The 16,817-nt window shown below is 45.7% G+C and overlaps 1 protein-coding gene across 1 annotated transcript in view; it reads right to left on the bottom strand.

Moving 5' to 3' along the window:
- The window catches only part of LOC310792044 (cadherin-6-like), a gene marked incomplete at its 3' end in the record, with an annotated part of 106,039 nt that overhangs the window by 62,970 nt on the left and 26,252 nt on the right, over positions 1-16,817 (bottom strand). Inside the window, exons 2-3 of the mRNA XM_083653739.1 lie at positions 6,630-6,924; positions 136-255 (exon numbers count right to left, since the gene is read on the bottom strand). Of these exons, the coding sequence (XP_083509865.1) occupies positions 136-255; positions 6,630-6,924 (415 nt within the window). The remainder of the gene's footprint in view (positions 1-135; positions 256-6,629; positions 6,925-16,817) is intronic.

The following is a 16,817-nucleotide window of genomic DNA, read 5'->3' as shown; positions in this document are numbered from 1 at the left end:
CATGGTGTGAACGAGGGCTTACTCTAATTATCTGCCCTGTCTAGAATATCGATGTTAAGATCTTTAGGTTTGGGGTCCACACTCTCAATCAACACTGGCCTATCATGCTTCAAAGGATGGTTCTGTGGCACGCACCTGTGTTGGGGTCCACAGAGAAGTAGGGGTGTCCCTGGCTGATGCTGTACACCAGTTTGGCACTGTTCCCATACATACTGTCATCAGCATCTGTAGCCGTCACCTGGATTACCGATGTACCTAGGAGAGACACAGAGAGAGAGAGAGAGAGAGAGAGAGAGAGACAGACAGAGACAGAGAGAGAGAGAGAGAGAGAGAGAGAGAGAGAGAGAGAGAGAGAGAGAGAGAGAGAGAGAGAGAGAGAGAGAGACACAGACAGAGAGACACAGAGAGAGAGAGAGAGAGAGAGAGAGAGAGGGGTGAGAGACTATACTATACTCTTGACAATTCATCTTGGGAAACCAAAAAAGTCGGGTCATATTGTGTCATATCTTGTGATGCTGTCCAATACAGCACGATGTTCTCTTGACAATGTACCTTGATATGACAACCGTTGAATGATACATTAGACTTGAGAACATCAAGTCTCCTGTAGTGGAATGAACACATTATACCTACTCTTATCATGATGGCCCACTGGCAGATGCAGACATAAATACAATGCTTTTCAAAATGTACACATTCACTGGGCAAAATAATTAAACTACTTCAACTAAGGTAAAACATGATTTTTTTTTTTACTTAAAAAAAACAAAAAAAACAGTACGATTGATCCTAAACAGGCTTGACAGGATGATGCTTAGACAATCCTGACAATCGTCACACTATCGGCAGAAATGTTCGTTTCAAAATAGCATTTTAAAAGCAGAGATATTATGGCAGAGGACAAGAGGTGAGGATTCAATCAAATCAGTCCCAATTCACTCAGTCATCCTGCTCTCCTCTCAATTCACTCAGTCATCCAGCTCTCCTCTAAATTCACTCAGTCATCCAGCTCTCCTCTCAATTCACTCAGTCATCCAGCTCTCCTATAAATTCACTCAGTCATTCAGCTCTCCTCTCAATTCACTCAGTCATCCAGCTCTCCTCTCAATTCACTCAGTCATCCAGCTCTCCTCTAATTTCACTCAGTCATCCAGCTCTCCTCTAAATTCACTCAGTCATCCAGCTCTCCTCTTAATTCACTCAGTCATTCAGCTCTCCTCTAAATTCACTCAGTCATCCAGCTCTCCTCTAAATTCACTCACTCATCCAGCTCTCCTCTAAATTCACTCAGTCATTCAGCTCTCCTCTCAATTCACTCAGTCATCCAGCTCTCCTCTAAATTCACTCAGTCATCCAGCTCTCCTCTAAATTCACTCAGTCATCCAGCTCTCCTCTAAATTCACTCAGTCATTCAGCTCTCCTCTCAATTCACTCACTCATCCAGCTCTCCTCTCAGTCAGTCATCCAGCTCTCCTCTCAATTCACTCACTCATCCAGCTCTCCTCTCAATTCACTCAGTCATCCAGCTCTCCTCTCAATTCACTCACTCATCCAGCTCTCCTCTCAATTCACTCACTCATCCAGCTCTCCTCTCAATTCACTCAGTCATCCAGCTCTCCTCTAAATTCACTCAGTCATCCAGCTCTCCTCTCAATTCACTCAGTCATCCAGCTCTCCTCTAAATTCACTCAGTCATTCAGCTCTCCTCTCAATTCACTCAGTCATCCAGCTCTCCTCTCAATTCACTCAGTCATCCAGCTCTCCTCTAAATTCACTCAGTCATCCAGCTCTCCTCTAAATTCACTCAGTCATCCAGCTCTCCTCTTAATTCACTCAGTCATTCAGCTCTCCTCTAAATTCACTCAGTCATCCAGCTCTCCTCTAAATTCACTCACTCATCCAGCTCTCCTCTAAATTCACCCAGTCATTCAGCTCTCCTCTCAATTCACTCAGTCATCCAGCTCTCCTCTAAATTCACTCAGTCATCCAGCTCTCCTCTAAATTCACTCAGTCATCCAGCTCTCCTCTCAATTCACTCACTCATCCAGCTCTCCTCTCAGTCAGTCATCCAGCTCTCCTCTCAATTCACTCACTCATCCAGCTCTCCTCTAAATTCACTCAGTCATCCAGCTCTCCTCTCAATTCACTCACTCATCCAGCTCTCCTCTCAATTCACTCACTCATCCAGCTCTCCTCTCAATTCACTCAGTCATCCAGCTCTCCTCTAAATTCACTCAGTCATTCAGCTCTCCTCTTAATTCACTCAGTCATTCAGCTCTTCTCTCAATTCACTCACTCATCCAGCTCTCCTCTCAATTCACTCACTCATCCAGCTCTCCTCTCAATTCACTCAGTCATCCAGCTCTCCTCTAAATTCACTCAGTCATTCAGCTCTCCTCTTAATTCACTCAGTCATTCAGCTCTTCTCTCAATTCACTCACTCATCCAGCTCTCCTCTTAATTCACTCAGTCATCCAGCTCTCCTCTCAATAGACCCTTCTCACGGGGGCCATTTTGTGTCGAGAAGCCAGGGTAAACACAGGTGCAAGCAAAACACTAATGAGGGTTTCCAACTTCCATGATTGAAATTTGGAAACCCTCATTAGTGTTTTGCTTGCACCTGTGTTTACCCTGGCTTCTCGACACAAAATGGCCCCCGTGAGAAGGGTCTATTCATTCAAGCCCTTTTCCCACATGCGTACCGGAAAATTACCTGTAAGTCAATATCGGACATTTCCCTTCACACTTCGGCTCGCGCATGTGGGAATCTATCAGCGAATTTTCCTGTATGTTGGGGGGGCGGGGGGAGGGGGGAGCTTATTTGGGGGGTCGGCAAAACTCGAAATAAGTTCGCTTGTCAGTTGTCACACAATAAATCACACTCGTTTGACTTAAGAGCAGCGTCAAGCCGCCAGCATAATCAACACAGCCGATTTCCCCCTCCCCTCTCTGCTCAAGAGCAGCAGCCACGGACAGACACAGCGAATGACACAGCAAATGCACAAGCGAAATCCGTGGAAGTAGTTTGCTTTGATGTGCGCGAATGATTAGTTGATGCACTTTGAAGAAGTTGGGATCCGTGTCTGAGAGAAATAGTTGCTGGTTCGATGTTTATCCGTTCACCTGCGTTGCGTTGAAGCACTTTTTACAGACTGGCTTTGTTTGATGTGTCCGGGGTTGCCTTCGGAAATCAGCAAGCTGACATACTGCTCTTATTAGGCTATCACAAGATCATTTCGCCAGTTTGCTTTAATGTGCGCGAATGATTAGATTATGCCCGCTGGAACATTAAGCAACGTGTGTAGGCTACTCCTCGCCCATGATTGAAGGACCGCTGTCGCGGAAAATGACTGGAACCGTTTCCACTTGCGTCTCCTTAAGAGCATACCGGTCTTCTGACTGGGTCGAAAGTGGTGAAATGTCGGGGACGACGGGGGTCGCGCTTATACCGGCACGGTGCCTTTCTCACATGCAGGCATTAGACCACGTACCGGTCATTTTGCGGTACAAAGCGCATGTGGGAAAAGGGCTTCAGTCATTCAGCTCTCCTCTCAATTCACTCAGTCATCCAGCTCTCCTCTCAATTCACTGAGTCATGCAGCTCTCCTCTTAATTCACTCACTCATTCAGCTCTCCTCTCAATTCACTGAGTCATGCAGCTCTCCTCTTAATTCACTCACTCATTCAGCTCTCCTCTCAATTCACTCAGTCATCCAGCTCTCCTCTTAATTCACTGAGTCATGCAGCTCTCCTCTTAATTCACTGAGTCATGCAGCTCTCCTCTTAATTCACTGAGTCATCCAGCTCTCCTCTCAATTCACTCAGTCATTCAGCTCTCCTCTTAATTCACTGAGTCATGCAGCTCTCCTCTAAATTCACTCAGTCATCCAGCTCTCCTCTCAATTCACTCAGTCATCCAGCTCTCCTCTCAATTCACTCAGTCATCCAGCTCTCCTCTCAATTCACTGAGTCATGCAGCTCTCCTCTTAATTCACTCAGTCATCCAGCTCTCCTCTTAATTCACTCAGTCATCCAGCTCTCCTCTCAATTAACTCAGTCATCCAGCTCTCCTCTTAATTCACTCAGTCATCCAGCTCTCCTCTCAATTCACTCAGTCATCCAGCTCTCCTCTCAATTCACTCAGTCATTCAGCTCTCCTCTTAATTCACTGAGTCATGCAGCTCTCCTCTAAATTCACTCAGTCATCCAGCTCTCCTCTCAATTCACTCAGTCATCCAGCTCTCCTCTCAATTCACTCAGTCATCCAGCTCTCCTCTCAATTCACTCAGTCATTCAGCTCTCCTCTCAATTCACTCAGTCATCCAGCTCTCCTCTTAATTCACTGAGTCATGCAGCTCTCCTCTTAATTCACTGAGTCATGCAGCTCTCCTCTTAATTCACTGAGTCATCCAGCTCTCCTCTCAATTCACTCAGTCATTCAGCTCTCCTCTTAATTCACTGAGTCATGCAGCTCTCCTCTAAATTCACTCAGTCATCCAGCTCTCCTCTCAATTCACTCAGTCATCCAGCTCTCCTCTCAATTCACTCAGTCATCCAGCTCTCCTCTCAATTCACTGAGTCATGCAGCTCTCCTCTTAATTCACTCAGTCATCCAGCTCTCCTCTTAATTCACTCAGTCATCCAGCTCTCCTCTCAATTAACTCAGTCATCCAGCTCTCCTCTTAATTCACTCAGTCATCCAGCTCTCCTCTCAATTCACTCAGTCATCCAGCTCTCCTCTCAATTCACTCAGTCATTCAGCTCTCCTCTTAATTCACTGAGTCATGCAGCTCTCCTCTAAATTCACTCAGTCATCCAGCTCTCCTCTCAATTCACTCAGTCATCCAGCTCTCCTCCCAATTCACTCAGTCATCCAGCTCTCCTCTCAATTCACTCAGTCATTCAGCTCTCCTCTTAATTCACTGAGTCATGCAGCTCTCCTCTTAATTCACTCAGTCATCCAGCTCTCCTCTTAATTCACTCAGTCATGCAGCTCTCCTCTCACTCAGTCATGCAGCTCTCCTCTCAATTCACTCACTCATCCAGCTCTCCTCTCAATTCACTAACTCATCCAGCTCTCCTCTCAATTCACTCACTCATCCAGCTCTCCTCTCAATTCACTCAGTCATGCAGCTCTCCTCTCAATTCACTCACTCATCCAGCTCTCCTCTCAGTTCACTCACTCATCCAGCTCTCCTCTCAATTCACTCAGTCATCCAGCTCTCCTCTCACTCAGTCATGCAGCTCTCCTCTAAATTCACTCAGTCATGCAGCTCTCCTCTCACTCAGTCATCCAGCTCTCCTCTAAATTCACTCAGTCATGCAGCTCTCCTCTCACTCAGTCATGCAGCTCTCCTCTCACTCAGTCATCCAGCTCTCCTCTCAGTTCACTCAGTCATCCAGCTCTCCTCTCAATTCACTCAGTCATCCAGCTCTCCTCTCAATTCACTGAGTCATGCAGCTCTCCTCTAAATTCACTCAGTCATCCAGCTCTCCTCTCAATTCACTCAGTCATCCAGCTCTCCTCTCAATTCACTCAGTCATCCAGCTCTCCTCTCAATTCACTGAGTCATGCAGCTCTCCTCTTAATTCACTCAGTCATCCAGCTCTCCTCTTAATTCACTCAGTCATCCAGCTCTCCTCTCAATTAACTCAGTCATCCAGCTCTCCTCTTAATTCACTCAGTCATCCAGCTCTCCTCTCAATTCACTCAGTCATCCAGCTCTCCTCTCAATTCACTCAGTCATTCAGCTCTCCTCTTAATTCACTGAGTCATGCAGCTCTCCTCTAAATTCACTCAGTCATCCAGCTCTCCTCTCAATTCACTCAGTCATCCAGCTCTCCTCTCAATTCACTCAGTCATCCAGCTCTCCTCTCAATTCACTCAGTCATTCAGCTCTCCTCTTAATTCACTGAGTCATGCAGCTCTCCTCTTAATTCACTCAGTCATCCAGCTCTCCTCTTAATTCACTCAGTCATGCAGCTCTCCTCTCACTCAGTCATGCAGCTCTCCTCTCAATTCACTCACTCATCCAGCTCTCCTCTCAATTCACTAACTCATCCAGCTCTCCTCTCAATTCACTCACTCATCCAGCTCTCCTCTCAATTCACTCAGTCATGCAGCTCTCCTCTCAATTCACTCACTCATCCAGCTCTCCTCTCAGTTCACTCACTCATCCAGCTCTCCTCTCAATTCACTGTCATCCAGCTCTCCTCTCACTCAGTCATGCAGCTCTCCTCTAAATTCACTCAGTCATGCAGCTCTCCTCTCACTCAGTCATCCAGCTCTCCTCTAAATTCACTCAGTCATGCAGCTCTCCTCTCACTCAGTCATGCAGCTCTCCTCTCACTCAGTCATCCAGCTCTCCTCTCAGTTCACTCAGTCATCCAGCTCTCCTCTCAATTCACTCAGTCATCCAGCTCTCCTCTAAATTCACTCAGTCATGCAGCTCTCCTCTCACTCAGTCATCCAGCTCTCCTCTCAGTTCACTCAGTCATCCAGCTCTCCTCTCAATTCACTCAGTCATCCAGCTCTCCTCTCAATTCACTCAGTCATCCAGCTCTCCTCTCAGTTCACTCAGACATGCAGCTCTCCTCTCAAATGAGAAAGCACTAAAAGCCGTACTTACCGATGTCGGACCTCTCTGGTACGCTGCCGGTGTAAACCTCCTTGCTGAACTGAGGCTCGTTATCGTTGATGTCGTGAAGTTTGACGATGAATTCGGTCTCTGGCTCCAGCTTGTAACCCGTGCGCTTGTTGACTACAGTGGCCCTGAGGGTATAAAAAGCCTTCTCCTCACGGTCCAGGCGGCGCGTGGCGTGCAGGTCGCCGTTGTTCTCATCGATGACAAAGAGAGAGCCGGCCCCCTCGCCAGAGAGGACGTACTTCACCGTGCCGTCGCCCCGGTCCATGTCTGACTGGAGCTGCAGAAAGGCAAAGGAGGCATGTTTATTATTTTTTTTAGATGATTTTTGGGGCTTTTTGTTCTTTTTGTACTTTTCCCATCTCTGTGTATAACACCCCGCTTCTAGGAATATCAGAGCGGTGGCATACAGTACATACAGAGGCCGTCTAGTCAATTTAACAAGCTCATTTGCGCCACCCTGTGGCAAGAAAGTTTGCGAGCAAGTCTGTTAAAATGGCCGTGTGTGTGTGTGTGTGTGTGTGTGTGTGTGTGTGTGTGTGTGTGTGTGTGATGTGTTTATACTATTACCGTACTATACTTTTCGTGCCATTTATTGCCCTGCACAGCTCAAAACAGATTTTATTTTCTCGAAAGTGACACAATTTATGCCTTTACTCTGAAGGCAGAGCAGCCCAACTAACATTACACAAGCTGTGAAGCTACTCGGCACTCCCATTCTATGTTGTTTTGTTGTGATAATGTGTCCTAAACACCTTTCACCGTGCAGTGATAACGTGTCTGTGTTCGTGGAAAGCGTGTGTGTGTGTGTGTGTGTGTGTGTGTGTGTGTGTGTGTGTGTGTGTGTTGTTGCTGTGTGTGTGTGTCTCGAGACTCCTGTCAGCTGAGCTACAAGAGCTACAACGACCTGTATGCTAATGGCTAGCAGCTGGCGCTCCGCATCTACAGTGTTGCCTTCCTCAAAGCCGCATAGAAACAAACACAAACACACACACCCCCACACACACATACACACATACACACACACACACACACACACACACACACACACACATACACACACACACACACACACACACACACATACACACACACACACACACACACACACACACACACACACACACACACACACAGACACACACACACACACACACACAGACACACACACACACACACACACACACACACACACACAGACACACACGCGTGACTTCCAAAAGAGGGTGGCTAACGTCAAGATAGGATTATGACTGCAGAAACAAGTGAATTTGGGAACGGAGGTAAAGCATGGTGCTGCTGGTACCGACATCGCACAGTAGGATAGTGTCCCACGGTAGGATAGTGTCCCACGGCAGGATAGTGTCCCACGGCAGGATAGTGTCCCACGGCAGGATAGTGTCCCACGGCAGGATAGTGTCCCACTGCAGGAAAGTGTCCCACGGCAGGATAGTGTCCCACTGCAGGATAGTGTCCCACGGTAGGATAGTGTCCCACGGTAGGATAATGTCCCACGGTAGGATAGTGTCTTACGGCAGGATAGTGTCCCACGGAAGGATAGTGTCGCACGGCATGATAGTGTCCCACGGTAGGATAGTGTCCCACGGCAGGATAGTGTCTTACGGCAGGATAGTGTCCCACAGCAGGATAGTGTCTTACGGCAGGATAGTGTCCCACGGCAGGATAGTGTCCCACGGCAGGATAGTGTCCCACGGTAGGATAGTGTCCCACGGCAGGATAGTGTCCCACGGCAGGATAGTGTCCCACAGTAGGATAGTGGCCCACTGCAGGATAGTGTCCCACGGTAGGATAGTGTCCCACTGCAGGATAGTGTCCCACGGTAGGATAGTGTCCCACGGCAGGATAGTGTCCCACAGTAGGATAGTGTCCCACGGCAGGATAGTGTCCCACAGTAGGATAGTGTCCCATGGCAGGATAGTGTCCCACGGAAGGATAGTGTCGCACGGCATGATAGTGTCCCACGGTAGGATAGTGTCCCACGGCAGGATAGTGTCTTACGGCAGGATAGTGTCCCACGGCATGATAGTGTCCCACGGTAGGATAGTGTCTTACGGCATGATAGTGTCCCACGGTAGGATAGTGTCCCACGGCAGGATAGTGTCTTACGGCAGGATAGTGTCCCACGGCAGGATAGTGTCCCACGGCAGGATAGTGTCCCACGGCAGGATAGTGTCCCACGGCAGGATAGTGTCCCACGGCAGGATAGTGTCCCACGGCAGGATAGTGTCTTATGGCAGGATAGTGTCCCACGGCAGGATAGTGTCCCACGGCAGGATAATGTCCCACGGCAGGATAGTGTCCCACGGCATGATAGTGTCCCACGGCATGATAGTGTCCCACGGCAGGATAGTGAAGTCAATGCTAGTTAGGCGCAGGGCAGAACAGAGCGAGGCGCGGAGCAAAACAGAGTGCTTCTGGTGTGAATGGTCAGGCTCCTGCTCAACGCTTCCGTGAGATGCTTCTGGTGTGTCCCAGCCGTGAGTCTTGGTCCATCATTCTGTCTCTCTGCTGTCACAGAATGAAAAGTACGGGCTCATCTGTAAGGATGAACTGAACTCACAACATGCTCAAAGCCGTCGTCACCCATTGCCTTGTGGATCCCCGTTTTGTAGCCTCGAGTTTTGCATTGTGACAGTCGCCTTTTTCCTTTTTCTTTTTTATGATTTAATGGTTTATTTTTGCTATTGGTCCACGGTCGGCGAGCTGCACAATCACTGGACAAAACGCCCCCAAAACATGGTCTGCTTTAGCGTCTTGAAACGAGCGTTTGAGACCATCAACTCATTAGAAAAGTGTTGACTTCTACAGCATCAGGCACACGGCACAAGTTAGTCCTGAAGCTTTTCTGTGAGAAAGCCACGCCCCCAACTCGGTCTTCCTGAAAACGTGCGGCAAGTAAAAACGTGGGTAAGATCAGGGTTACGGGCAGCTCAGGATGTGTGTGGTGCTGTGGTCCTGTTTGCTTAATGGGTAAGGTGCTTGCCTTCCAATCTGAGGACTGCGGTTCGATTCCCGGTCGAACCACACACATTTGTTTAATAAAACATGAGGGTTAGACATTAGGTTTAGGCAAGTACAACAATGTGGTTAGGGTTTGGGTCTGGTCACGGTTAGATGAGAAAACCCTAATCTTAACCACATCTTTTTTATGGTAAAATGGTAAATGGTAAATGGCCTGCATTTATATAGCGCTTTTATCCAAAGCGCTTTACAATCAGTAGGTACATTCACCCATTCACACACCGATGGCAGCAGGTTACAACGCAGGGTGCTGGCACACACCAACGGGAGCAATTTGGGGTTCAGTGTCTCGCCCAAGGACACTTCGAAACATGCAGACTGGAGGAGCCGGGAATCGAACCACCGACCTCTTTTATCCAAAGCGATTAGTGGACTACCCGCTCTACCTCCTGAGCTACTTGCCACACGTTTTCAGGAAGAAGCAGTTGCGCGGCGACCAATCAAATGAGTTTGGGGCGTGGCTCTCTGACAGAAAGGCCTTCTCACAGAAAGGCTTCATTGCTAACTTGTCCCATGTGCTACAATCAGACATCTTATTTGCAGCCGTAGACTGCATATAAAAATATATATATTTATATAAAAATGCACCATCCACACACATCTCACACACATCTCCATGGACCATGTTACTTTAGGAGTTTGCCATCTCAGAAATGTTTCATAATATATTGTTTGGAGATGAATGGCGGTGAACACGGCCTATTATTGAAATAAGTCACATAATAAATGTGTCTCTGATGAAAGCATGTTCAAATCCACAGGAACATTAAAGAAGCTGGAAAATGTGTATAACTGCATCCAGTCTAGGGCTGGGTATTGTCAAGGACCTCACGATACATGGGTCGCGATACGATTGTATCACGATAAATTGCGATACAATACATATTACGATATATTGCAATACTCGACATAATTTACTGACAATTAAAAAATAGAACAAAAAATACAACACACCCAGGTAGTGTAATAATATGTACATCACTTTATATTGATAACTTAGTGGATAAATTGAGTCAAAACTACCGAGTGTTGAGTGTCTTACTGAACGCACTGAAATAAAAAGTATTCTTATTGTGTCACTGAACACACGGCTGTGCAAAGAAAATCGATATGGCGATATATCACGATATTTTTCTGAAATATCGATACAGTATTGGGGAAAAAGTATCGCGATATATTGCCGTATCGATTTTATTGCACAGCCCTAATCCAGTCACTGTAGCCAAAAGAGTCATCTGATGCTGTTCAGCCCCGTGTTACTGTGTGTTACTGTGTTACTGTGTTACTGTGTGTTACTGTGTGTTACTGTGTGTTACTGTGTTACTGTGTGTTACTGTGTGTTACTGCGTGTTACTGTGTGTTACTGTGTGTTACTGTGTTACTGTGTGTTACTGTGTGTTACTGTGTTACTGTGTGTTACTGTGTGTTACTGTGTGTTACTGTGTGTTACTGTGTTACTGTGTGTTACTGTGTGTTACTGCGTGTTACTGTGTGTTACTGTGTTACTGTGTGTTACTGTGTGTTACTGTGTTACTGTGTGTTACTGTGTTACTGTGTGTTACTGCGTGTTACTGCGTGTTACTGTGTGTTACTGTGTGTTACTGTGTGTTACTGTGTTACTGTGTGTTACTGTGTGTTACTGTGTGTTACTGCGTGTTACTGCGTGTTACTGCGTGTTACTGCGTGTTACTGCGTGTTACTGTGTGTTACTGCGTGTTACTGTGTGTTACTGTGTGTGTTACTGCGTGTTACTGTGTGTTACTGTGTTACTGTGTGTTACTGTGTGTTACTGTGTTACTGTGTGTTACTGCGTGTTACTGTGTGTTACTGTGTGTTACTGCGTGTTACTGTGTGTTACTGTGTTACTGTGTGTTACTGTGTGTTACTGTGTTTCTGTGTGTTACTGTGTGTTACTGTGTTACTGTGTGTTACTGTGTGTTACTGTGTGTTACTGTGTTACTGTGTGTTACTGTGTGTTACTGTGTTTCTGTGTGTTACTGTGTGTTACTGTGTTACTGTGTGTTACTGCGTGTTACTGTGTGTTACTGCGTGTTACTGTGTGTTACTGCGTGTTACTGTGTGTTACTGTGTTACTGTGTGTTACTGTGTGTTACTGTGTGTTACTGTGTTACTGTGTGTTACTGTGTGTTACTGTGTTTCTGTGTGTTACTGTGTGTTACTGTGTTACTGTGTGTTACTGCGTGTTACTGCGTGTTACTGTGTGTTACTGTGTGTTACTGTGTGTTACTGTGTTACTGTGTGTTACTGTGTGTTACTGCGTGTTACTGCGTGTTACTGCGTGTTACTGCGTGTTACTGTGTGGTACTGTGTGTTACTGTGTGTTACTGTGTTACTGTGTGTTACTGTGTGTTACTGTGTGTTACTGTGTTACTGTGTGTTACTGTGTGTTACTGTGTGTTACTGTGTGTTACTGTGTGTTACTGTGTTACTGTGTGTTACTGTGTGTTACTGCGTGTTACTGCGTGTTACTGTGTGTTACTGTGTGTTACTGTGTGTTACTGTGTTACTGCGTGTTACTGCGTGTTACTGCGTGTTACTGCGTGTTACTGCGTGTTACTGTGTGTTACTGTGTTACTGTGTGTTACTGTGTGTTACTGTGTGTTACTGTGTGTTACTGTGTTACTGTGTTACTGTGTGTTACTGTGTGTTACTGTGTTACTGTGTGTTACTGTGTGTTACTGTGTGTTACTGTGTTACTGTGTGTTACTGTGTGTTACTGTGTGTTACTGTGTGTTACTGTGTTACTGTGTGTTACTGTGTGTTACTGCGTGTTACTGCGTGTTACTGCGTGTTACTGCGTGTTACTGTGTGTTACTGTGTGTGTTACTGTGTGTTACTGTGTGTTACTGTGTGTTACTGTGTGTTACTGTGTGTTACTGTGTGTTACTGTGTGTTACTGTGTGTTACTGCGTGTTACTGTGTGTTACTGTGTGTTACTGTGTGTTACTGTGTGTTACTGTGTGTTACTGTGTGTTACTGTGTGTTACTGCGTGTTACTGTGTGTTACTGTGTTACTGTGTGTGTTACTGTGTGTTACTGTGTGTTACTGCGTGTTACTGCGTGTTACTGCGTGTTACTGCGTGTTACTGCGTGTTACTGTGTTACTGTGTGTTACTGTGTGTTACTGTGTTACTGTGTGTTACTGTGTGTTACTGTGTGTTACTGTGTTACTGTGTGTTACTGTGTGTTACTGTGTGTTACTGTGTGTGTTACTGTGTGTTACTGTGTGTTACTGTGTGTTACTGTGTGTTACTGTGTTACTGCATGTTACTGTGTGTTACTGTGTGTTACTGTGTGTTACTGCGTGTTACTGCGTGTTACTGTGTGTTACTGCGTGTTACTGCGTGTTACTGCGTGTTACTGCGTGTTACTGTGTGTTACTGTGTTACTGTGTGTTACTGTGTGTTACTGTGTTACTGTGTGTTACTGTGTGTTACTGTGTGTTACTGTGTGTTACTGTGTTACTGTGTGTTACTGTGTGTTACTGCATGTTACTGCGTGTTACTGCGTGTTACTGCGTGTTACTGCGTGTTACTGCGTGTTACTGTGTGTTACTGCGTGTTACTGCGTGTTACTGCGTGTTACTGCGTGTTACTGCGTGTTACTGTGTTACTGTGTGTTACTGTGTGTTACTGTGTGTTACTGTGTGTTACTGTGTTACTGTGTGTTACTGTGTGTTACTGTGTGTTACTGTGTGTTACTGTGTGTTACTGTGTGTTACTGTGTGTTACTGTGTTACTGTGTGTTACTGTGTGTTACTGTGTTACTGTGTGTTACTGCGTGTTACTGCGTGTTACTGTGTGTTACTGTGTGTTACTGTGTGTTACTGTGTGTTACTGCGTATTACTGCGTGTTACTGTGTGTTACTGTGTGTTACTGTGTTTCTGTGTGTTACTGTGTTACTGTGTGTTACTGTGTGGTACTGTGTGTTACTGTGTTACTGTGTGTTACTGTGTGTTACTGTGTGTTACTGTGTGTTACTGTGTGTTACTGTGTGTTACTGTGTGTTACTGTGTTACTGTGTGTTACTGTGTGTTACTGTGTTACTGTGTGTTACTGTGTGTTACTGTGTTACTGTGTGTTACTGTGTGTTACTGTGTGTTACTGCGTGTTACTGTGTGTTACTGTGTGTTACTGTGTGTTACTGCATGTTACTGTGTGTTACTGTGTTACTGTGTGTTACTGTGTGTTACTGTGTGTTACTGTGTGTTACTGCATGTTACTGTGTGTTACTGTGTTACTGTGTGTTACTGCGTGTTACTGTGTGTTACTGTGTTACTGTGTGTTATTGTGTGTTACTGTGTTACTGTGTGTTACTGTGTGTTACTGTGTTACTGTGTGTTACTGCGTGTTACTGTGTGTTACTGTGTTACTGTGTGTTACTGTGTGTTATAGACCCATTACCATCGGCCGTGCACTGCTGTCTTCAGTGGCTTAGCATAGGTCAATTATCAATGAAATTACCTGACATTTCTGGACATTTTTCAATTTCCTGTACCGCTGAAGCAAAGAGAGGCCTGCATCTAATTCATATATGGTGTTTGACTCACTCACTCTGTTACACTTTCAATTTCATTTGGTTCAAAGCAGCCGTGCTGCATGGCCTCCCTGAATGTTTTCAATCTCCAGACTGTGTCTGGGGAAAGTGAAGCCAAATCATAACTAACATGTTTAGCTACAGACCACGCAGGAGAGCTCACCCTGTTTCTCTGTCATAACTAACATGTTTAGCTACAGACCACGCAGAAGAGCTCGCCCTGTTTCTCTATCATAACTAACATGTTTAGCTACAGACCACGCAGAAGAGCTCGCCCTGTTTCTCTGTCATAACTAACATGTTTAGCTACAGACCACGCAGGAGAGCTCGCCCTGTTTCTCTATCATAACTAACATGTTTAGCTACAGACCACGCAGAAGAGCTCGCCCTGTTTCTCTATCATAACTAACATGTTTAGCTACAGACCACGCAGGAGAGCTCGCCCTGTTTCTCTGTCATAACTAACATGTTTAGCTACAGACCACGCAGAAGAGCTCGCCCTGTTTCTCTGTCATAACTAACATGTTTAGCTACAGACCACGCAGAAGAGCTCGCCCTGTTTCTCTGTCATAACTAACATGTTTAGCTACAGACCACGCAGAAGAGCTCGCCCTGTTTCTCTGTCATAACTAACATGTTTAGCTACAGACCACGCAGAAGAGCTCGCCCTGTTTCTCTATCATAACTAACATGTTTAGCTACAGACCACGCAGAAGAGCTCGCCCTGTTTCTCTATCATAACTAACATGTTTAGCTACAGACCACGCAGAAGAGCTCGCCCTGTTTCTCTATCATAACTAACATGTTTAGCTACAGACCACGCAGAAGAGCTCGCCCTGTTTCTCTATCATAACTAACATGTTTAGCTACAGACCACGCAGAAGAGCTCGCCCTGTTTCTCTATCATAACTAACATGTTTAGCTACAGACCACGCAGAAGAGCTCGCCCTGTTTCTCTATCATAACTAACATGTTTAGCTACAGACCACGCAGAAGAGCTCGCCCTGTTTCTCTATCATAACTAACATGTTTAGCTACAGACCACGCAGGAGAGCTCGCCCTGTTTCTCTATCATAACTAACATGTTTAGCTACAGACCACGCAGAAGAGCTCGCCCTGTTTCTCTATCATAACTAACATGTTTAGCTACAGACCACGCAGAAGAGCTCGCCCTGTTTCTCTATCATAACTAACATGTTTAGCTACAGACCACGCAGAAGAGCTCGCCCTGTTTCTCTATCATAACTAACATGTTTAGCTACAGACCACGCAGGAGAGCTCGCCCTGTTTCTCTATCATAACTAACATGTTTAGCTACAGACCACGCAGAATATGTTTAGCTACAGACCACGCAGAAGAGCTCGCCCTGTTTCTCTGTCAATTTCACTTCCATTTAAACCTGTTCTTCTTGCTGTGATCGATCTTACACTGCCTGCACAACACAATGGATATATAAAGATATGGGAGAATACTAAAGACAAGACTGTTTCTGTGGATTCTGATAGAGACTATCTATCTTTCTATCTATCTATTTATCTATCTATCTGTCTATCTATCTATCTATCTATCTATCTATCTATCTATCTATCTACCGTAAATTCCGGACTATAAGCCGCGGCTTTTTCCCCGTTTTTTGGCCCTGCGGCTTATATAACGGTGCGGCTTATCTATGGATTTTTTCAGAAAAAAAAAAAAAAATACAAATAAAATCTCTCTTTTTTAGCACTCTTTCTAACTATAAATCCACTTCTGTTTTAATTTCCTCTCTTGCCCTCTTTTCACCACACCGCGGACACTGTGTGCACTGTAAAAATAAACAAAGGTGGTGTTGTGTTATGTTGTTTTGTTGAAATGTTACGGTAATACGGTAAATGGGAGCTTCCTCAAACAGCCATCTCTTTCCCGACAATCCCCTCTGTGCGTGACCCCTTACATATGGTAATTACGGTAAGCAAACGGCCACTCGGTGACCTCCAAAATCGATGGATTTTACAGGTTACACAGCTTCATCAGCACATTTTATGTGCATTGCTTTGCTGCTTGTTTTTTCGATTATTTTATATATAATCTAACATCATGCTTCAAAAGATGGAGAACTGGCTGTGTTACGACGATGGCGGCGAGAAGAAGAAGGAAAGAAGGAAATCGAGCAGCAGCACGTAACCTTGGCATCAGGGTGTTGACACAGAGAGCAGACGGCCGAGGTGTGTCCACCGTTCAGATCCGACTGAAGGCCAAAACAGTCGCCACCGAAATGAAAATTGAACATTTTAGAGGTGGACCATCCTGGTGTCTCAGATTTATGAGACGAAAGGGACTGTCCGTCAGGGCGCGGACGACTGTGTGTCAGCAACTCCCTCCCGACTACCAGGAGAAAATTACAAACTTCGGCGAATTCACACAAAGAAAGATCAAGGAATATTCCATCGGACCGGAGCAGATCATAAATATGGATGAAGTGCCTTTGACGTTCGACCTGCCTCTCACTAGGACTGTTAACAAGAAAGGTGAATCGTCCATCACGTTGAGAACCACAGGTCACGAGAGAACGAATTTCACTTGTGTTCTTGGCT

Source organism: Poromitra crassiceps (genome assembly GCF_964638095.1).
Source record: "Poromitra crassiceps genome assembly, chromosome: 17".
Lineage (NCBI taxonomy): Eukaryota > Metazoa > Chordata > Actinopteri > Beryciformes > Melamphaidae > Poromitra > Poromitra crassiceps.
This window is presented reverse-complemented; position numbering and strand designations above follow the sequence as displayed.